The sequence below is a fragment of the Syngnathoides biaculeatus genome, chromosome 20 (genome assembly GCF_019802595.1).
Source record: "Syngnathoides biaculeatus isolate LvHL_M chromosome 20, ASM1980259v1, whole genome shotgun sequence".
Taxonomy (NCBI): Eukaryota; Metazoa; Chordata; class Actinopteri; order Syngnathiformes; family Syngnathidae; genus Syngnathoides; species Syngnathoides biaculeatus.
In genome coordinates, this window is record NC_084659.1 from 14,180,460 (window position 1) to 14,203,252 (window position 22,793).

Here is a 22,793-nt window from a genome sequence, read left to right on the forward strand (position 1 = left end):
CACGGGGGCTGACGTTCTTTTTGCAGATGTTTGCCTTTCAGATAGGCTCACTGAGGTCTGCATGCTTTTTTGACTTTTAAAGGTAATTTTAAGGTGCTTCCGTGTCTGTGTGCTGAAGCCACGTGTAGGTAAATGTCGGTTTTGAGGAGGTCAGTCGTTCAAGTGTATCTGGATGAATGTTACAACCTTGAAGATTTATTCCAAATGTGTACAGAGGAGTTAGTACCAAATAATTGGAGGGGGAGGGAGAGAGTGATGCTAAAATTGGAATGCGTGCTTTTTCCTTCTCAGGTGGTAAATCCAAAGAAGAAAGGGAAAAAGAAAAAATATCTCAACTCTGGAACGGTAAGCGCCAACACGCTTCCAAGTTGGGTTCATATTTTTCAGATGCTGTGGTGTGTCGTTAATGACGTTGCTCAAACGTTCTCTTTTTCCTCTCGAAGGTAACATTGCTGTCATTCCTCGTGGACATCGAAGTCACCTTCCTGGACTACATCAAGGGAGGGTAGGTCGCAGACCACGTTGATTTGAGACACACTTTGAATTGGTTGGGGTTGTATCCCTTTATCCGGCGCTGGCACGTCGGTTGTCCCTATCCCTCTCTTACGGTGGCTGGCAGAGCTCGACCAAATGCACAAGCGAGACCGCGTTTGCAAATAGCCTGAAAGGCAAATAGAAATACCGTAATTTCCGGCCTACAAGCCGCGACGGTGACGCGGGTAGTTTGTGCATTTTTTCCTAACGGCCGCAAGGGTGCACAAAAGGTAAGAATGAGACCGGTGGAATATATGTTCTGAGGAAGTAACTTTTACCGGTCCTGTTGTCGCTGCGCTAGTGTGTTACTGCTTTGTCTCGGTGATATTTAGCGGTACGTTTTATTTTAACTGGCCCTGTTAGCGTTTGCGCTAGTTTTAGCGTGGCGCTAGCGTTAATGCTAGCATTAGCAACGCGCTACCGTTAAACTCTTAAACTCTAAACTCTCGTGTTTCAATGTGGGCACTTGCAGGTTTTACACAGGTGCAGTGTATTTATGTACCAAATGGTATTTCCTTTCCAAATGTACTCAGTGATGCTTGTAACCAAGTGCGCTCTGTAGGCCGGGAATTACGGTAGTCACATAGAAATCACCGGCAACGGTGTGGCGACATTAATGGCGTGGATTCATTGACTACGGGCCGCATGAAATTTTACTGTATGTAAACATTGGTCATGATGGTGTTCCTGGGACTGTTTTTGGTTTTGTTTCTGGGTTCTCTGTATCCTTCTCGAGTGATGGTTGTAAATGAAACCAAACCTACAACGTGCACGAAAGATAAGTGGGGCTTGCTTTTCTGTAACAGGTGCAATTCCCGGGATTTCCAGCCTCCAGCAAGACCTGATCCACTTTGACATTGTCATGGCGGTAGCGGAAGTGTTTGAAAAACCATGTCGTGAAAGCTGAAATGTGACCCAATGCATTCGTTGGTGAATGTAATGTAGTTGTGACACCACAAGATTTATTTTATTTATTTTTTAGTTTTAGTTTTATGTGGGGGGGGGAGACATGACCTTTGTTGCTGCAATGTGGTCCTCTTCAGTCTTCAATATGCTGCACATTTGACTTTTACATTTTACTCAGGACACTGCCTCAATTTTTTATTTATTTTTTGACTGTTTGAGCAATTTCTGTTGGACTATTTTTCAATTTTATCACAGCAACGTAATATGAAATTGGTCTTGCATCATGCGTATGACCGATAAACTGGTGTTTATACACACATTTTGATTGTTTTCGTATTTGGGGTTGAACACGGAGGAAATAATAAATACTCCATGTGATGCGTGTGTTTTTTAAAGTGTCTTCAAATGCTGTTTGTCAACACGTTCCACTAATGCTAATGCATTGAGCTCTGTCTGCCACCGCGCTGTCTGGTCCATCACCCCGTCGTGACACGCCATCTGCAGTATGCCAAATATAATCATCCCTCAGATGAATCGTGTATATTTACATGCGAGAGACAGAGAGAATGACCCGGCCAAAGTCAAGCGCACAGAACCGCGACTGTGCCGAAGTCTATGTGACGCTCGCGTGCGCACTGTCGCGTCGTGTTTGGACGTTTGCTCACGTGACCTTGCGGACACGCTCCTCTGGTACAGGCGGGCGTGACCGTTGTGGGATTGCTCTCTTTCCGCGGCCTTCCTTCATGACGAGCGAAGAGAATGTCAAGGGCGAAGTGGCACACTTTTATTTATTTATTTATTTTTACTACAAATAATGTTGATCTATGTATTCCAGGGACATACGTTGAGTGAAAGATGGAACAGTTAAACGCTCTCCCGCGAGAAGACAGATAACCTGTATCCATCATTGCCATTTATACAACAGAGAGTAAATTTGTGAGTAAATTGAAATGCAGTCAGTATACAGGGTGTCCCGAAAGTCACAGTACACTTCAATATCCATTCATCCATTTTCTTTGCCGCTTATCCTCACAAGGGTCACGAGGAGTGCCGGAGCCTATCCCAGCTTGCCAGCCAATCGCAGGGCACATGGAGACAAACAGTCGCACTCACAGTCACACCTCGGGGCAATTTGAGTGTCCAATTATTGTTGCATGTTTTTGGGATATGGGAGGGAACCGCAGTACCCGGAGGAAACCCACACAGGGAGGGCTGCGATCTAACCCGGCTCCTCAGAACTGTGAAGCCAACGCTTTACCGGCTGATCCACCGTGCCGCCCTTTCTAATATGTATTGTAATAATGAGACTAAAGTGACTGGATGTTTGCGTTCCAGTGCAGCCCCTCCCCACCCCCATCCCCCCATGCAGACTTTTTCTGATTTTGCACAAAAGCCTCCGGTAGGAGTTTGAAACTTTTTCCCAGGCGGCAGTTTTTTTTTTTTTGGTTTTGTTTTTGTCAACTCAATTTCTACTGGCCTCGTGTTAGTGAAATAACACCTAAAAAAAAAAAAAAAAAGTTTCAAGTAACTTTTGGGACACTTTGTACTGTACACATTTCTTTTTTTTTCCCAATGTAATATGTTCCTGTGCTCAATAAAAGTTGGGAAACACTGCCGTGTAGGTAATATATTGCAGCTCAGAGTTCCACCACTTTGGTTTGCATGCTGTTCCCTCAAATCTTAACTTGTCTTATCCCCCTACTTTACTGTTGCTTTCCATTTTATTGCGGTTCTTTCTCAAAAGGGATCAATATGGAAATGAATCCCGTGGCAGGGACGGACCGAGCGAATGTCACCGAGCAATTCGCCGTTCATTTTTTATCGCGCTCGCGGGCCAGCCGCGCTCCGCACGGGCGCCCCTCGGCCGCGTGTCCTCTAACTCCTAATGGCGAAATGTGGTCTCTGCTCACCTCGTTACCGAGCGCATTGCATTCCCCCCCCGATCCGTCTTCGCGAGCGTCTGCCCGATAAAGTGCCAAGTGGTGTATCGCTGTTTTGAGACCTAAATGGGCCATAATGGTCCGGTTGCACTCGCCGGGCGCATAATGGGCAGACTTGTTCACACAAACATGCCCACGCTTGCATACACAAATACTGTGAAATCACTCAAGCCGTGCCCTGAAATCCCCAGTGCGCGTCTATTTTAACATTCCCTTCTGTCTCCTCTTAGTGGTGCCTCCTCTCGTCTTTCTTCCCCAGCGCTCACTTCTCCTCTGATTGGCAGCCCTTTGCGGCGCTTCAACCCAATCAGCTAATTGCTCATTTGGACCTAATTAGGAGCATGATCGGCTGACTCCATTAGCATAAATGACTGATTTGGGGAAGGTTCCATCTCAATCCGGAGCATCGCCGCGCTCATTCTTTTCACGGTGCCCGATAAAGCGTGAGAACCACCCGCGGTTTCCCGACAATGAAGCCTCTATTCACGAGGTCTCGGATAAAAATGAGCAGTTGTTGGCCATATCTTTCATTTGGCGCTCTGGCTTTGATGGCTGCTCTGTCACTCCGAGTGACAGATATTGTTTCCCCTTATTTTGCCTGCTGAATTGAGTATTGAAACCAGAATAGAAGCAGGAGGAAACCGCGCCTGTATTGAACCCATTGTGAGGAGATGTCATTTGTAAGAGGAGCAGACATCTAGAAACAGAACAAAGATGCTTTTTTTTTTTTTTTACAATTTGAAAAGCCACTCAGATGCAAACTGTCAAGTGAAATTTAATTTTTCCTGCTGCTGTCAAACTTCTTAAAGGGGAAATCCAGTGGTTTGCATTAACAATGTATCTAATAGGTCATGTAATATGTACTCTGCCTTGACAATCTGATCTTAAATCCTCTCTCATTTAATTAATAGTGTTTTGAGAAGATTTTTATCAATTTTTTAGGGCACCTACATGGGCATATGTGACGTGCCGCAACAAAGGCTCGATTACATGGGACACCATTTATGCACAGCGCTGATTTCTCGGATTTATCCTCATCTGATGAAGAAATAGCAGTTTTGGTTGATCGGGAAGACGGAGGAATACTTCCATACGGAGCAACGGAGCCGTGAGCTCGCTCGGCTGGGGGGAGCGAGGTCACGGCTCCACCACTCGGCGGAGCGAGCTCGTCAGACTCCGCGTCATTCCGCCTGAAGAACCATTCGAATATTCAACATTATTTACAGCCGAACAGAGCTCGCTTCCCGGCTGAGGGAGCTCCGGGGCTCGCCAGGGAGCGAGCTCACGGCTCCGCCGCCCGGCGGCATTATTTACAGCCACAGGTTTAAATCTGTATGGAAGTATTCCTGTCTTCCCAATCAACCGATACTGCTATTTCTTCATCAAATGAGGATAAATCCGAGAAATCAGCGCTGGGGATAATGGTGTCCCATGTAATCGAGCGTTTGGAACGGCACGTAACAACGTCACATACGCCACAGGTTCAAATCTGTATGGAAGTTTTCCTCCGTCTTTCCCATCAACCGATACTGCTATTTCTTCATCAAATGAGGATAAATCTGAGAAATCAGCACTGGGGATAACGGTGTCCCATGTAATCGAGCGTTTGGAACAGCACGTAACATGTCACATACGCCCACGTAGGTCATGTGACTTTCGAAAATGGCAGCGCCCCTGAAAATTCGCAATTGTTGATACAAATCTTCTCGAAAGACTAATAAATGAGAGAGGATTTAACATCACATTGTCAAGACAGAGTACATATTACATGCCTTATTGGATATATTGTTCATGCAAACCAGTGGATTTCCCCTTTAACGCGCTTACGACGCCATCTTCCTCCCCCTCTCCATGCAGCAACGTCTATTTGCGCATCATCGGGGACGCAAACCTCGCTGGCTGTTTTTAGGCCACTCGGTGCACTCACGCCGACACGGGCACTCCACCACGAGCGGAAAGTGGGCTCCCTCTGAACTTTCGAGAAGCCTTTCTCCTTCAGGCTATTAAGATAAACACTTGTGGACCGCCTATTGCGACGAGGCGAGGCTGGACTTGTGAGCCGTAATTAAAGACAACATCGCTTCGCAGCCAAGGTAAATGCTGCTTATTAGAAGTGGGGTTAGACGGATGAAACCGGGCGCTTTTGCTGACTGCTGTTGCTTAGCGACCGCAATCAGGCCTGCCCTTCCAGGAGCGCCGCAGGTGTTCTGAGCCACGCGAAAGTCGTCATTCTTTCCTTGAGTGAAATGTGGGCTGATTATGATCAACTTTTATGATATAAGCCGCTATTGTCCCCTATAGTATAGAACACTTTACTGTCTTTTATATATATATATATATATATATATATAACCACTTCAGGGACCACCTGAAGAACCAAGATCACATTTGTCCTCTCTCTCTGTGATATGAGATGACACAGCTGCCAGAAATCTCTTATCGCACCTGCCAGGTTCTTTTCTCCCTTTTTGTTCCGAACATGTGTCTTTGCTGCCGATCTGATTCCCCCGCCTCTGCAGATTTTTGCTCGTCTGTGTCTGCAAGTTCTGTACAGGTAATCACAGGCGGCATTTGTGATTTATTCCATGCCAGTGGGCAACATTGATCCACTTGTCGTCCTCACGGCGGGCAGACGACATCATGTTGTTTTGTCCAAAATGTCACCGCAAGACATCAAACAAAATTCCCATCTGTAGGCATCTCTGGTTTATGTGATGTACATTTTTTTTTTCATGATTTTGAACTGCTCCAGATGATAGCCACGGCCCAAAATTACGTCTGCAATTCCCACGACTGAAGCGGTAACATAAGAAGAGAACAGGCCTTAGCCTCCCTATCACTGTCCATCTCTGCGTCCCACTCCAGGCCGATAAGTGTCCAGTCACAATGACTGATATCTTTTAGAGCTTCCACTTCTGATGGCCCGCTGAGGTGACAAATAGGATGAAGCTGCCGGCTGTTTCCAACCGCGAGATGACACGAGCGCTGTGTTTGAGTGGGCTGGGGCTGTGTGTCGGGGTGGGGGGGGGGCAGTGACAGGCTGACCACATCCTGTCCGTGCAGGTTAACAGGTTGAAACAATGGCCGCGCGGATTTGTGAGCCTTCTTATTAACAGCAAAAAGCTGCAGGAGGCAATCGTATCAGCCGTTCGAGCCTTTTGTTTGCGTGCTGCGCGAAAGGGGGAAGCAGACTCTTGGTAATTAATGAATCCTATCCCTGCTCTTCTCTCCCAAGGACGCAGATTAACTTCACAGTGGCCATTGACTTCACTGCTTCCAATGGTGAGTCTTTCGGAAGGCAAAATCAACACACCAGGAGAGGAAAGTAGCTTGACAATATGAAAGTTCATAATGGTTTTTTTTTTTCCAGTCCCGATTAACCAGTAGCTCAGGGGTGCCCAGACTTTTTTTTTTTTTACCCCAAGATCTACTTTTCAAGCAGCCAGCCTCTCACGAGCTACCAAAAGGGGGTGGGGGGGATGATGACGATGCTTCCAAACCGTTTTGAGGTTAATGTTATGTTGCCTCCTATATTTAAAATACAGAATTAGCTTTTTGTGCACTGTATTGTCTGTGCTTTCATCCTGGATCAGGCTGCGCCAAGGTGGAATTTTAAAATTATACACCGTCTCATCCTGCTGGTTCTACTTTGGTTTGAGACCAGAGCTTTCCCACTCGGAAAAGAGATCTCTTCCAGTTTAACCACTTTTTCTTTGATTATTCACATACTCCGACAGTCTTTGCATGTTAAAACAACAGCATTTCTTTTTTAAACTTTCTCCATTAATATTGAAAGTAAACCTAAGCAGCGTGCTGCTAACTAAAGCGGTGGTGGTGGTGGACCCTGTCATTATAAAACACATTGATGGGCTGCGTAAGGACTGTCACATTTGTAATTAAGAGTGTACGTCTTTGAAAGCGGAGGGGGGCAGTGTAAAGTAAACTAGGAAAAAATGTGGCGGAGCAGCGGTTGTTGTTCGAGAAAGTTCCGTGTGCTGCCTAAAAGAAACCAGTGGCTTCTTCTTTTCATTTTTTTACAGTACGTATGTGAATTGTGCCAAAGGATGTTACAACCAGTCATCCCTCACTCAGTGAATCACATAGCAAAATGCCACAAAATGAATAGCTCTATGTTGTACTTTCAATTTGCATTAGACTATTTTATTTTGCGCACAACGCAGAATATCTGCAAAGAGACTGCATCAGCGGTGCACGCGCGCAGTTTAGAGGGAACATTGCCTGACATGTCTTATTTTTTTAATTTCACCCCTTGGGGAGCTACTCCGTGTGCAAATACTTTGATCGGGCGTTCCGTCCCCTCATCAACAGGTAACCCAGCCCAGCCCACCTCCCTCCACTACATGAGCCCCTACCAGCTGAACGCCTACGCCATGGCCCTGAAGGCGGTCGGCGAGATCATTCAGGACTACGACAGCGACAAGATGTTCCCCGCGCTTGGCTTCGGAGCCAAGCTGCCGCCTGATGGGCGGATCTCCCACGAGTTTGCTTTGGTGAGAACAAAATAAGTCCTTGCTGTTGGCGGGGGGAAAAAAAAAAAAAAAGAACCACCTCAATATGTTTTTTTTCCCCCTCTCCACTCCTCACAAACAGAATGGAAACCCTCAGAACCCTTACTGTGCAGGAATAGACGGCGTGATGGAAGCCTACTACCAGAGCCTGAAGTCAGTCCAACTATACGGACCCACCAACTTCTCCCCTGTGGTTAACCATGTTGCCAGGTACTACTCGCAGGTTCCCTCGTCGACTTTGAAATTCATCTGCAAGTTGAAATCCTGTCGCGTGCACGGTAAAAGGAACATGTACATGTGTCCTCAGGTTTTCTGGAATAAGCTCTTTGCAGGAAGTGTTGCCAGGTAGCAAAGGCCAGTGAGATTTAGAAAGGGGCGGGGGGAAATAACACACACGCACACACAGGGACCTTTTGATTGCGTGGTTGTTTGTGTGCGGGAGCATCATTTTTGCTACGGGGGAGACGGGCAATCAACTAAATGAGAAAAGCGAATAATTAATGTTCTGTTTACCTTGCGTTTTGAAGTAATGAAAATGGAATGTACTCGCGCAGCAAAGGGCAACCTGCAGGGAGATGATGACACCGGCAATAATTCAGCGCAACCTCCACCGGTACAATTTGGAGTTCTACGCAGGAACAAAAAAAGTTTTGAGGCAAATATGGCAAAAAAAGCTCAACACCACAAGTGTGTTTGTGTGTTTTCTTTTTTTTTTTCCATGCCAAAGAGAAAAAGAACGATCAAACCAAGGGTGTAACTCGGCTGTACAAAATCAGTTTTACTCTTCTCAACCACCACAAATAATCCCAATGTACTTAATTACTCCAAAAATGTTTGTTTATTGACTACAAATGTATCTTTGTTCACGTTTTTATCCCAGGGACATATAGAGATGAGATTGTTGAAGAAAGTAACCTGGATATGAACTTGTTGCTATTTATCCAATACATGACTAGCTTTACATATTAATAGCGCTTAATAACAATGTAATACACCATTAGTTGACCATCAATAACATCATTTAATTTTACCTTTGTGTACCAAGATCAAACTCATAAGAAAATTGCAATGTCTTTTATTCATATATCCGAAAAATTTCCACTTTTGATGGTTGACGTTTGTAAGACTTCATTTTCATGTAGTTAATGACCCAAACATTTCACACATTGAATACATTAACATGGTAGATGTACATATAAAAACATTTGTTTAAACAACTGTTTTCTTTTGTTGTATGTATTTATTTTATATATATATATATATTATATATATATATATATATATATATATATATATATATATAGTATCAATAATAATAAATATATTATTAGAATTGTATTATTAGTTAATTAATTCATTTTTATTTATTGAATAAACATGTTTTAATTCACCAATTTTAGTGGAAAGCTCCAACACCCGCGCATTAAAGTTTTTGTCTATTTTTCCTTTGACATAGATATGCGGCATCGGTGAAAGACGGCTCGCAGTATTTTGTTCTCCTCATCATCACAGACGGCGTCATCTCCGACATGGCCCAGACCAAGGAGTCCATCGTCAACGTAAGGCCCCGTCGACGGAATAATTGGTCAAACTAGTCACACTCAGGTTGTGAGTGTAAGCGGTGCGGATCAGACCTCTTTGAGCTATGCAAACTGCCAAAAATAGATCAATACAATTGACCAATCACTCGGCCTTGCACAGCGATGCCTACAACTTATGCATTGTTCTTTTTACATACAAATCACATTAAGCTCCCTTTGCGTGATTTGCCATGCGAGTATACGAATGACGTCGTTAGGTTTCGTGACGTTTGCGGCCGCTTGCTCCTGCCTCCGTCCATGCCCTCCTCCGCTCAAAGTGTATTCTTGAGGAACGCCAGCATGTGTGTGGAATATAAGCGGGGTGGGAGGTGGGGGGTGCGATGGTGGGGGAGACTCATTTTCTTCCTCGGAAAAAAGCCATCTGAACGGTGAGAGGAGAAAACATAGTCCAGTGCAGAGGATGGCAGAGGCTGATCGGTGACCTTTATAAAGGAGCGAATAGGGGAAAAAAAATAAATAAATCTACCGCACCATAGCCTGAGGTCACCACATTGCTCAACGCACGCTTCCAATTTGTCGACAAAGACGTCTCAACCCGCACTCTGAGGTGCGCAACCGCGCGTCGCCTTTCTCGGCGGGGTCACTTCAAATAGCCCACATTCTCGTTTTAGGATTTATGGATGTTTGCGCTCTAAATGTCCCACCCCCACCCCACAGGCTTCCTGTCTGCCCATGTCGATCATCATCGTGGGGGTCGGACCTGCTGAATTTGACGGTAAGGAAGCCTTTGGAAACGGTTGCTTGACAAGCCTCTGATTTTCATTTTTGTTTGTTTGTTTCCTCGATCATTATCAGCCATGATTGAATTGGACGGCGATGAAGTCCGAATTTCATCCAGAGGAAGATATGCGGAAAGAGATATCGTTCAGGTATGTTCTCCTCAGGAATGACAACAACACACTGCACAATCATAGTTCTAGTTAAAACATCTCTACTTATTCTAGGACAGATATGAGGGTGTTTTTTTTTTCAAAATGTTCAGGAAGACAAAAAAAAAAAGACTTGAAAAACACGAAATCCTATTCTCGGAAGCTTGTCAGTTGGCAGATTTGGTTCACGTCTTTTAGCACAAATGTCAAGAACGTCAACTTAAAGGAAGCACGACAATTGTATCGTAATTCTCGGCCTACAGAGTGCACCTGTACATTTGTAAAGGAAATACCATTTGGTACATACGTACGTTGCAGCTGTGTAAAAGCCGCAAGTGCCCACATTGAAACTCACATTGAAACACGAGATATTTACAAAGGAAGATGGTACACAGAGAGAGTTTAACGCTAGCGCTCATGCCAGTGCCACCCTAAAGCTAGTGCTGACGCTAGGATTGCGGTAGTGCTAATGCTAACAGGTTGATTTAAATTATTTTTATGATTTCATTAATGTGATTTGTAATTTAGGATTTAAAATAAAACTTACCGGTAAATATCACTGAGACACGGCAGCAACACGCTACCACAGCGCTAACGAGAGCGCAGCACTAACAGGGCAGGTAAAAGTCACTTCCTCGGCACGTATATTCCACCAGTCTCTCTCTTAACTTTTCCGTTCGAGTGCCCCCTTGGGGCTGTTAGGACAAAAATGCACAAATTAGTCACATCACCGCATAAACTGCAGAGTTGAAAGCTTGTGAAAAAAAATTGTGGCTTGTATGCCGGAAATTACGGTAATTAAATTGATTTTCGTTGGACAAAAAGTGGTAGTAGGTCAAAAATCAGATGTTTGTTCTTACCAAAAAAGAAGGTTTTTTTTTGTAGGGAACTGAATGATTCCATGAAAATCTAAGATTTGTCTGTTTTGTTGTGGCGGTCTTATTTCATGCTAATCAAGGTACTATTCAATGCACATCCCGCCCCCTCGGTTGCGGGGTGTCAAGTATACCGGTAATTTTCCACCAAGATTGTAGACTTAAAAAAGAATGTAACCAAGCAAGCGTCCATAAAACCCAAGTCAAAATGTCATTTCACTTGTAGCTGCAGCACTTCATCACCACTAGGCATCATTACACTTTCAGCTAGCGTCTCGGATCCGTGTGTATGTATGATAAAGCGTGGATTTGTTTTCCCCCGCGGTGACCTTTTACGCAGCCACTTTCACATGCTGGGCCCCCCCTGCCCCCTCCTGCAGCACCCTGGCCCAGGTGGGCGAGGGAGGGACGCTTGTTAGTTGTCTTCCTAACGATCTTATATCCACACACACACACACACACACACAAGGAAAGAGACCTTCTATTCAAAGCGAGGAAAGTTTTCAGCTGCTCGGAACGTTCCAGCAGTTCACCGTACCGGTTCTCATTATCGGCCAGCTAATAAGGAGGGAGGGGTGACACGGCGGGGTTTGCATCTGCTGCCGAGGCGCCCCCAGCACAAATTGCTCCGGATGTTTCTGATCAGGGGGGGTGACAGCAAGTCTGTCGTCATGTAACGAGGCCAAAACTGAGGGATGTTACGCTCGTGAATGATTTACTTGACTAATTGACTAATCCATTATTTCTTCTTCTTTGGCAGTTTGTCCCGTTCCGAGATTACATCGACCGGACGGGGAATCACATCCTGAGCATGGCGCGTCTGGCCAAGGACGTCTTGGCCGAGATTCCGGACCAGTTCCTCTCCTACATGAGGACCCGCGGGATCAAGCCCGCGCCCGCCCCTCCTCCCTACACGCCTCCGGGACAGCCCCTCCAAACGCAGATATGAAGGAAAAGAAAGGTTTTGAATTTTTTTTTTTTTTTTGATCTCGCTCTCCACGCCCGCGTGCCGCGGATCCCGGCGGTCGTTCTCATGTTCCGGAACGCGCCGGACGCCGGGCCGGGAGAGCGGACCGGAGTCTGGTGTCGAAGGGGGAGAAGCCCGATCTGTTTACTTCCACTGTCTGGACTCGTTTCTTTGTACTTTTTAGCCAGGAGAGGAAAAAAAACATAAAGAAGCCGGCATTGAGATGTTGAAGAAGAAAGAAGCGGAAGATGCAACAACAGGTTTATTTTGAATTAAAAAAAAAAAAAAAAAAAGAATGTCCCCAGACAACACAACGAATCCGAACCGAACAATAATTTAAGTTGTAAATAACCTCTCTTAAACTAACTCGCTGTTTACAGTAAGGATTTTTACTGTTCTTACTTTTATACCTTCAATATCAAGCTTGTGATATTCTCTCTTTCTCTCTCTCTCTCTCTCTCTCTCTCTCTCTCTCTCTCTCTTTTTCCTGACACGCGTCAGGTAGCAGCAGTGCAGGTCCTGGTAGCCCTCGTGTACCGTACCGTGCCGTACCGTACTCTACTGTACCCCTGGTGTTTTTGAACATTTTTTTTTTTTTTTTTTTTTTTGCATGTGTAGCCTGGACAAGGTGCATGCATATAGCGGCCCCGCACTACCTCTTCCAACCATGCGTCTGTACTGAGGTGGGTTGTGTGCGTATGTGTGTGCGTTTGATAGAGAGTTCGCATTGTCTCTCTGTCTGTCAGTCTTCCTTCTAATCCTTCTTACAATGTCCCCTTTCTCTGCTGTGTTTCCATCCATGCTCCAATTCGCTGTTGCCGATATACACGTTACATGTATTATAATGTGGATTTCACATTTGAAACACTAGTGGACTTAACGGCGTTATTAGCCCCCTCGTTCAATGTGATTGACGGATGTTGAAGTCAAATACAGTGAAGAAAATAAGTATTTGAACAGCCTGCTATATTGTAAGTTCTCCTACTTGGAAATTATGGAGGGCTCTGAAATTTTCATTGTAGGTACATGTCCGCTATGAGAGAGATAATCTAAAAAGAAAAGTCCAGAAATCGCAATGTATGATTTTTGGTCATAATTCCACAAACCGCATTTTTAGGAAGACGAATGATGAGTTCCATCCCAAGAACACCATCCCTACTGTGAAGCATGATAGTAGTAGCATCATGCTTTGGGGGTGTTTTTCTGCACATGGGGCAGGACGACTGTGCTGCATTAAGGAGAGAATGACCGCGGCCATGTATTGTGAGATTTTGGGGAACAATCTCTTTCCCTCAGTCTGAGCATTAAAGATGGGTTGTGGCAGGGTCTTTCAACATGACAATGACCCGAACACCCAGGAAAACCAAGGAGTGGCTCCATAAGAAGTATATCAAGGTTCTAGCGTGGCCTAGCCAGTCTCCAGCCCTAAACCCAATAAAAACTCTTTGGAGGGAGCTGAAACTCCGTGTTCCTCAGCAACAGCCCAGAAACCTGTCTGATCTAGAGAAGATCTGTGTGGAGGAGTGGGCCAAAATCCCTCCCGCAGTGTGCCAGGTGAACAACTACAGGAAATGTTTGACCTCTGTAATTGCAAACAAAGGCTACTGTACCACTCTGTTTACATTGGTTTTCTCAGGTGTTCAAATACTTATTTGCACCTGTAATACACAAATATTTCATTTAAAAAAAATCATACATTGCGATTTGTGGATTTTTCTTTTGAGATGATCTCTCTCACAGTAGACATGGACCTACGATGAAAATTTCAGACCCTTCCATGATTTTTAAGCGGGAGAACTTGTAAAATAGCAGGGTGTTCAAATACTTATTTTCTTCACTGTATGCGTTACACGTATCATAATGTTGATTTCGCCTTTCAAACACGGGTTAACGCCACATGTGGACTTAGCGGCGTTATTAGCACCCTCGATCAATGCCATTGACGGCTGTTGAAGTCAAATATTTACATTAACACGGAGGACTGGCAGGGAATGAGGCACACTAATAATCTCAAAAAATGGCCTACAGAATAGGGCGTCATGGCCACAAAAAATCTTTTTCTTTTCATTTGAAGAAGTTTTTTGAGACTTTTTGGCGACACCCTCCAATTAAATCAAATTACAATGTGTGCAGGAATTAAAAAGTTGTCTTTTACCGAAGGTGGGGGGTTGTACTTTTGAGATATCAAATTAATATTTTTCTGAGGGGCGGGGGGGACAAAAGTTGTACTGCAAAGTCAATAAAGTATTAGTAAATACCGTAATCATTTTGTTGGGATGAAAAGTACTAATCTTGCTAGAGTAAAAAAGTGAGTGACCAAAATCATACTCTTAAAATAGTACTGCACGACTTTTTTTTTTTTTAATATAAAATGATCTTCTCCCTTGTGTGTTTTTATTTTCTTTTTTGCCTTCCATGTTTACAAATGGAAATACACCGTAATTTCCGGCCTATAAGCCGTGACTTTTTTCACACGCTTTCAACCCTTCGGTTGATGCAGTGATGCGGGTAATTTGTGCATTTTTTTTCTAACTGCCGCAAGGGGGCACACGAGCGGAAAGGGTAAGAGTGAGACTTGGTGGAATATATGTGCCGAGGAAGTGACTTTTACCGGTTTGGCGCTAGTTAGTTTTCTGTATGTTTTGCTAGCGTGGTGGCACTACCGTTAGCGCGAAACTCTCTGTGTACCATCTTTCTTTGTAAATATCTCGTGTTTAAACGTGGGCACTTGCGGTTTTTACACAGCTGCGCCGTATGTATGTATGTATGTACCAAATGGTATTTCCTTTACAAATCTACTGGGTGAGGCTTATAATCAGGTGCGCTCTGTAGGCCGGGAATTACGGTAATCGAAATACTCAAGGACCATTTTGAAGCAAATGTGTGATGAGAGTTTGTTTTTCTCAATTTCTGCTTTATTTTTCGAGATACTTTCCCTTATGAATGGAAACACAGTCGCACTCTGTCTCTTCTCGGCCTTGGCAGTGATGCCCACATGCTCGGGGGTTTGTACATACTGGATGTGTGTCGTACACGTGTGGTCTTTGCATCACTTCTTCTGTTCAAAAAGACTGCAGCTGCTCTCAAACGTCGTTTGAGCGGAAAGAGCCCAGTGATCAAAAATGCAAAGAAAATATCGATTTTTTTTTTTTTTTTTTTTTTTTGTCAAGTATCCCCCCCCCAAAAAAAAGAAAAACTATAGTGTATTAATTTGATTTTTTTTTTTTCTTCGAATGTGAAACGATTTAGCAGTGACGTTATCGGAATGTGATCAAAAGTATTTAAACTGACTAAGAATGCAACATGTTTAGCTTGTATTCTTTGTATATGTGAAGGAATCATTCATTGCAGACAAAGTTCATTTTTATCTCATTATTGATCTGAATTACCTAATGTATTTTCATCGCGGTGGTGGCTAATATCGCCATATAGGTGTCATTTTCCTTATGACAAGCCAGTGTAACAAATAACTTGAGTACAAATCTATGATTTAAAAAATATTTAAAGACTGAAGGCTGGCTGGACGTATCACGCAGTGGGACCAATCCGACGTATCTGACAAAAAGTATAACGTTGCCCTTTATTATTTTTATATTGATCAGGAAATGGTAGCAAAATAGTGCGGACCTCGCCAAATTGCGACATTCTTAACTATTGTAGCAGTGCCAATAAGGCTGACATATTGAAGCGCGTCCGTGTGTGTGTGTGTGTGTGTGTGTGTGTGTGTGTGTGTGTGTGTGTGGGAGGGGGGGGTGGATATGCTCACCCACTGCGTTCAAGCCATCGCTGGACACATCATTAAGACTGCAGGTCAGAATAAGGGAGCTCATTACGGCGCCAGGTAAAACCTTTTTTTTTTTTTTTTTTTTTTAATCCACTGCTACAGGGTGGGGTCAAAGTGGACTTTATTGTTGCCGTCACGGGTGGGAAGGCCGCAGAGGGTTTTCACCTGGCCCAGCTGCATGGTACAAGCAGACGGCGGTCAGGGGAGGACACGTGACATTAAACAACTGATCTAGAAAAAAAGAAAGACTGGATAGCGCATACACATCGAGCGGTATGTCGATTTGTTGAAGCTAGTTAGCCGCCATCTTGGTACTCACAAAACGTGTGGAGGACACGGTTTACTGGTTGGATTATGGTGGGATTTTTCCTCACAATTTGGCATGTGGAATTAAAATTGGTCGTGTGAGTTTGACATTTTTTAAAGATTTTTAATTCGATTTGGTAAGCCAAAAAAAGCCTAAATGCAAAGGAAAGACATAGAGCGCAGTGAATAGCAAGAAACCTTGCATATTACCTAGGGCCCGATTTCCGTGATCTCAAAATACGCTGTGAAGCAATGTCATCATAACATAGCAAAAAATCAGCATTTTTTTTGTCATAAAACATTAAATTTTAAGACAATCAGTTAGATATATTTTGGGAAATAAGGACTTGCAATGGGAAAATACACACTAAACATTTGTTTGTGCTCTCTGCGACGTCCTGTTTCAATTTCAACTTGTTTCCTCGCATTTGAAAATCAAATTAAATTTTCGCAGTTCTGTATTATGAAATTAATCAAAAGATTTCACAGAAAATGTGTTTTCTTGCTTGCCCGCTGATGGAAAATGTTTACATCGCTTTTTCGTGAAAAAAACCTCAGCCTATAAATGTGAAGCGTGAACAGTGAACAACAACAACCGTAAACAAAACTTTGTTGAAGTGAATTAAGCTCATCAGAAAAAAAAAAAAAAAAAAACTTTACAAACAAACTTTAACAATGTCAAAGTAAATCTTTCCAATTTACCTGTGGAATGTTTTCTCACAGCCACGAAACTGGCGATTAACGCTGCACAGGTCGGCATGGTTGTTTTGGGAGTATCAAGATGGCGGATGGCGACTACAGTTTTGGTGGCCAATGAGCCATCCAGTCTTTTTTTGTTGTTGTTTTTGTTTTTTTTTTAGATCAGTGCATTAAACAGTGAGGATAACGCAGTAGAGAAAATGAATGAACGTTCACTTTTGCACATAATACTGCTTACAACCATACTCTTCATTATTCAAACCAGATCTTTATGATAATACACGAACGATTACCGCTTCTAATTAATTTGACAGATTCATGTCGATCTATTATCGTGCGTGTGTGTGTTTGTACGCATGTGTGCGCGCGCGGGTGTTGCCTTTGTACAAGTGTTTCAATAGACTTAACGTGACAAAGATCTTTGTTTACCGAAAAAGCTATCCAAATACTATATTGTATGCTTGTCATATCTTCTGAATAATGTGCACTATGTTTGCATGTACAGTTTTACAAAGGATGCACCGGTTCCTTTTTGTTAACTACGACTGTGTCTTTTGAAGTATATGATATGGAAAATCATTGTAGACAAAAAAAACACAACAAAAAAAAAATGGCCTTAACTGATTTTTCTGGAAATTGTGCGATGCCTTCTTTTGAGGAATTATTTTGTGTCAGTGTTTATATTGCATTCTGGTGAGATTTTGTTGCACTTTTTTTTTTTTTTCCCAGGAGAGGCGAGTGTTTTTGTTTTTTTTTGTTTTTTAAAATCGTGATTACTAATCAGTGAAAGCATGGCTGAATACTGATTGTCTTATTATATATGATAGATGACTATTTCTGTATTGAACTCTGGATTTTTGAATAAATATTCGTACGAAAAGCTGTATTTATCCGTAAACTGTCAACGCCTGTTTCAAGTGTCGATTAGAGTGACTGCTTGTGGCCCCCACTCGCCCCCGCTCACCCCCTTGTGGCAAAAAGTACCAAAATACTTTATCTGTCGGGGGGTGATTGGGCGCACAATAACTCGGCATGCGTTTATGAGATGAGTGTGACGCTGATCACAGAAAAGTGCAAACTTAAATAGTTCATCTCAGCAGTCGTATTCCGGTAAAATCTTTGCCTCCTCTGCATTAACATGTTTTTTTCCCTCCACATTGCTGACATATTTTTGTTTTTTTACATTTAGGTAACGCTAGAGTTGTCGGAGAAGGACAAGATGGCGCGCACGTGGAGGTACTTGCCATCGGCGTCCAAAGATGGCAAAAAGTAATCACACGCGATACTTAAGTGGAATGTAGGTACTACTTCCACACGTAACGTCGCTCAATGTCACGCTTTTGTTATTATTTATAGATTATTGGGATGTGGAGAGCAAACCGCATATGGATTCGGCTGCTGATTATCTCGCGGTGCGCTTTTTTTGCGCAGATGATAAATTCTCCCTTGTGCCCTTTTATTGGCTTCAAGCAAATGAACGCGAAAGCCCGGACTGGAAATGGAAACATGCCAGAAAGCGCTTGATGGTGTCACGGTGGGATTTAATCACGTAATCCGATCCGTCACCAACACGCCGCTCGTGACTATTAAGAGATGTCAGGGTGGCCGTCAATTTTTTTTTTTTTACCCCGGACTGAAAGACTCCTTATTATACCCCTCTAAATTCCCCCAAGCCAGAGCCTGTTTCGAATTGAATCGAATCGAGTTACCGTAATTTCCGCCCTACAACTTTTTTCACACCCTTTCAACCCTGCGGTATAGGCGGTAATGCGGCACTAGCGTGAGCGCACCTGCTTATAAGCCTCGGTACACAGAAATAATTTAAAGCAAGCGCGGTGCTATCGCTGGTGCCAAATGTAACGCTAGCGCGGCACTAATGCTAGCGCCGAATTTCACGCAGGCGCCGCACTAAGGCCGAATTTAACACTCGCACTGAATTTAACACTAGCGCACGCTAATGCTAGCGCCGAGCTAGAATTAGTTAAACTCTTTCTGTGTACCGAGGTTTCTAACCCGGTGCCCTCTCTAGGCCAGGAATTACGGTACTCTTATACATCTTGTTAACCTTTGCTGCTCCGGTCTCCTGACCGTAGTCGGGAGACGTCTCCTCCTGGGCCGAGGTTGTCCTCCTCGGGGTTAACTCCCTTCTCGCGTCGCAACTCCAAAGCACAATGGCGGGGCAGTAATATCACAGAGCATTGACTCGCTGTTATACTCGGTTTGTTTGCTTTTTTTGCACACAACAGTTCCCGATCGCCGTGAATCAACTTTTCTTCTTCTTCTCACTCGCGCCTCTGTCTCACGCGTGCGCAGTCTGTCTCTCTCTCTTTCACATCAACACACCTGCACGAATCCTGCAACAGCCAAATTTAACGCTGGCTCCCAATTTAACGCTAGTGCCGCGGTCATGCTAGCACCGAATTTAACACTAGCGCCACGCTAACGTTAGCACTGAATTTAACGCTAGCGCCGTGCTAGCGTTAAACTCTTTCTGTGTACTGAGGCTTATAACCAGGTGCGCTCTGTAGGCCGGGAATTACGGTACTCTTGACACATCTGATATTGGTCTGATAGCTGTTAAATATCGCCCCGATACTTGAATGCGATGTTATAAAATACCAATACCAGATATGAATGAAACACAGACATGAGCTATGTCGTCGTTTCAATTACTGGAGTGGAGGATACTGGCATCTGTGATGTCTGATACTGGTCCAAAACTGATATTAGCCTGAAACTGGCGCTGGTATCGGTCTTTTACTTAGATTTGATATGATTCCGATACCAGTGCCTGATGTTGTTCTGAGGCTGATATCCAATTAAAACTCATATTAATCTAATACTTGGATTTGATCTAAATCAATTGGTATCGGTGTGATATCGTTATGACACTGATATTAAGTCTATTGCGCCGTGAATAATTGTCAACCATAGGTCAGGAATTTGAAGTACTCAGTTTCGAGCGTGTGTGTGTGTGCCACGGGGGAAAAAAAATAAATTAAAAATTGTTGTTACAACCAGATTCAAGAGCCTCAAGTTGCCATAAATAGCTTCATTTTCCCAGCATCCCTTGAGGCCAGGGAATGGCTGGATTGATGGGGGAGCGCGGGAGGGTGGAGTAAGAGGAGGGGGGATGTGCTAATATTACTGTCAATCAAACATCTGCCATGCGAGGGATGAGGGAGGGGGGGGGGGTGTTCGTGTAGATGCACACCGGGTAGAAACTAAAAACAAGCCCGATCTTTTCATATTTGATATTAGAATGAACGCATTCTTCCATATAGGCAGACATCCATACCATAGTTGGCTCCTTAATTGTTTATATTTGTGACTCAAATGATTACATGGTTTTATACGTTCTTATAGATATAGAAATATATATTTAATGAAGAGAAATGCGATGTCTTGACTGAGTCTAATGAACACGGCGCCGTGTCTGTCAAGCAGGGGCGCAATTATTAGCGCTTGTCACTTCCTGACAAGGCCTGTCGCCTAGCAACGCGCCGGTCGAGACGCCGCTAAAGTTGGAGCGTGTTTGATTGGATGCCCAGGACTTGGACTTGGGGGGGGGGGGGGGGTTTAACGGCAAACGAGAACCTCGGGTGGACGGTGAAACTGGGATATATTTTCGGTATTTTTCTGAAACCATTTGGTGGTGTTTGCCGTAGGCAGCTTTTCTAATTACTGTGCCATTAAAAACAGCAACAAATCATCGTGTAGCCTCTCCGCCCGCTGGACTCCCACATTCTTTTATAAATAGATCATTTGCTCGTATGCTGTAATTGTTATTATTGTGATTATTATTATTATAATTGCTGATGCTGTGTGACGGGACATAAACTGTTGTTTTGGGGTACGTTCGAGTTCTAATAGTAGAGGAAGCAATGTTATTATAGACGGCGTGTCACTTCCTGATCTGTCAGCCAATCGGTATCCAGGAAATGCTTGCCTGTGTCTGACTTGGTTAATTAGTCTTTTTTCTGTTTTACTTCATATTTTTGTGGGTTTCCCCCCCACCCCCCCAAGAAAAAGAAGAATTATCTAACAACTACCACATTCTTTATTTGAACAACAAGTACAGTGAAGAAAATAAGTATTTGAACGGCCTGCTATATTGCAAGTTCTGCCACTTAGAAATCATGGAGGGGTCTGAAATTTTCATCGGGGGTGCATGTCCACTGTGAGAGAGATCATCTAAAAAGAAAAAATCCAGAAATTACAACCTATGATTTTGATTTTATTTGTGTGATACAGCTGCAAATAAGTATTTGAACACCTGTCTATCAGCTAGAATTCTGACCCTCAAAGACCTGTTAGTCCACCTTGAAAAGTCCACCACCACTCCATGTACTATCCTGAATCAAATGCACCTGTGTGAGGTCGCTAGCTGTATAAAGACACCCGTCCACCCCGTACAATCAGTAAGACTCAAACTTGTAACATAGCCAAGACCAAAAAGCTGTCCAAAGACACCAGAGACAAAACGTTTTGTGGTCAGATGAAACCAAAATGGAACTTTTTGGTCATAATTCCACTAACCGTGTTGGGAGGAAAACAAATGATGAGTTCCTTCCCAAGAACACCAGAGTGTGCAAACCTGGTGAACAACTACAGGAAACGTTTGACCTCTTGTCATTGCAAACAAAGACTACTGTACCAAATATTAACATTAGTTTTCTCAGGTGTTCAAACGACCTCTCACAGGTGCATCTGACTCAGGATAATACATGGAGTGGAGGTGGACCTTTAAAGGTGAACTAACAGGTCTTTGAGGGTCAGAATTCTAGCTGATAGACAGGTGTTCAAATACTTATTTGCAGCTGTATCACACAAATAAATTGTTAAAAAAAAATCATACATTGTGATTTTTCATTTTAGATTATCTCTATCACAGTGGATATGCACGTAGGACGAAAATTTCATACCCCTCCATGATTTTTAAGTGCAATATAGAAGGGTGTTCAAATACCCATCTGACTTTACTTGTTTTCTTCACTGTAAGTCTCAATAATAAGCTTGTTCGTATGGTGTCTGTCAAAAAGGATTCTACTCTACTGTGAGTTCTTAAAGCTGTCACAAGATGGCAGGAAAGGACTACTTTTGTCGAAATGGATCTCCTCAACACACCCAATCACGCCTCCAAAACCAGTGGTGAGTCTTTCAGTCAATAATGGAGCGTAGACGCCTTCCAAAAATCTGTGAAGCTGTGAATGACAATCACTGCATTTAATAAGTCGGCCGTATGGTGATGTTTGCGCCAAACTGTAATTTGCATGCGTGTTGGCAGCCGTGTTTAGCACCCGCGCAAGTGCGGAATGCGAATTGAGCGTCAAATGAAATGGTGTCATTATTCACTCTAATCCTTTGCGTTTGTAGAGTTTTGAAATGGCGACATGTAAATGGGGTGAAGAAGTTCACGACATCACGCCAGGAGTTGGCCCAAATCTTTTCACCCTCCCACGTAGCTCAATCACCGGAAAGTGGATCTAATGAGGTGTCTCGAATTAATAGATTTAAGTATTTTACTGCTAGCGACAAATGAATATCATCCAATTTGAAGGTCACGTGGATTGACTTTCCTTTGTACAACGGCGCCCCTCGGTGGCTCAATGTGGTACTGTTAACATATCACTTCATATACAGTGGAGAAAGTAAGTATTTGAACACCCTGCTATAATGCAAGTTCTCCCACTTAGAAATCATGGACGGGTCTGAAATATTCATCATAGGTGCATGTCCACTCTGACAGAGATTATCTAAAAAGAAAAATCCAGAAATCATAA

The 22,793-nt window shown here is 43.5% G+C and overlaps 1 protein-coding gene across 6 annotated transcripts in view; it reads left to right on the forward strand.

Moving 5' to 3' along the window:
• Positions 1-22,706, forward strand: part of LOC133493468 (copine-8) — a 60,062-nt gene extending 37,356 nt beyond the window's left edge. The window contains exons 12-23 of one of the 6 annotated variants that reach the window (XR_009792990.1): positions 292-345; positions 444-505; positions 6,616-6,662; positions 7,710-7,891; positions 7,992-8,119; positions 9,366-9,468; positions 10,168-10,225; positions 10,306-10,379; positions 12,015-12,215; positions 12,840-12,904; positions 18,200-18,307; positions 22,053-22,685. Coding sequence is in view for 3 of the 6 variants with exons in the window: in XM_061806838.1 (XP_061662822.1) it covers positions 292-345; positions 444-505; positions 6,616-6,662; positions 7,710-7,891; positions 7,992-8,119; positions 9,366-9,468; positions 10,168-10,225; positions 10,306-10,379; positions 12,015-12,203 (897 nt within the window). In the remaining 3 variants the exon portion in view is untranslated. Of the gene's footprint in view, positions 1-291; positions 346-443; positions 506-1,340; positions 1,821-2,301; positions 2,377-6,615; positions 6,663-7,709; positions 7,892-7,991; positions 8,120-9,365; positions 9,469-10,167; positions 10,226-10,305; positions 10,380-12,014; positions 12,810-12,839; positions 17,872-18,199; positions 18,308-22,052 lie in introns of those variants that run through there. The other 5 variants (XR_009792989.1, XR_009792991.1, XM_061806838.1 and 2 more) reach the window with 5 other exon arrangements.
• Positions 22,707-22,793: the final 87 nt, after the last annotated feature.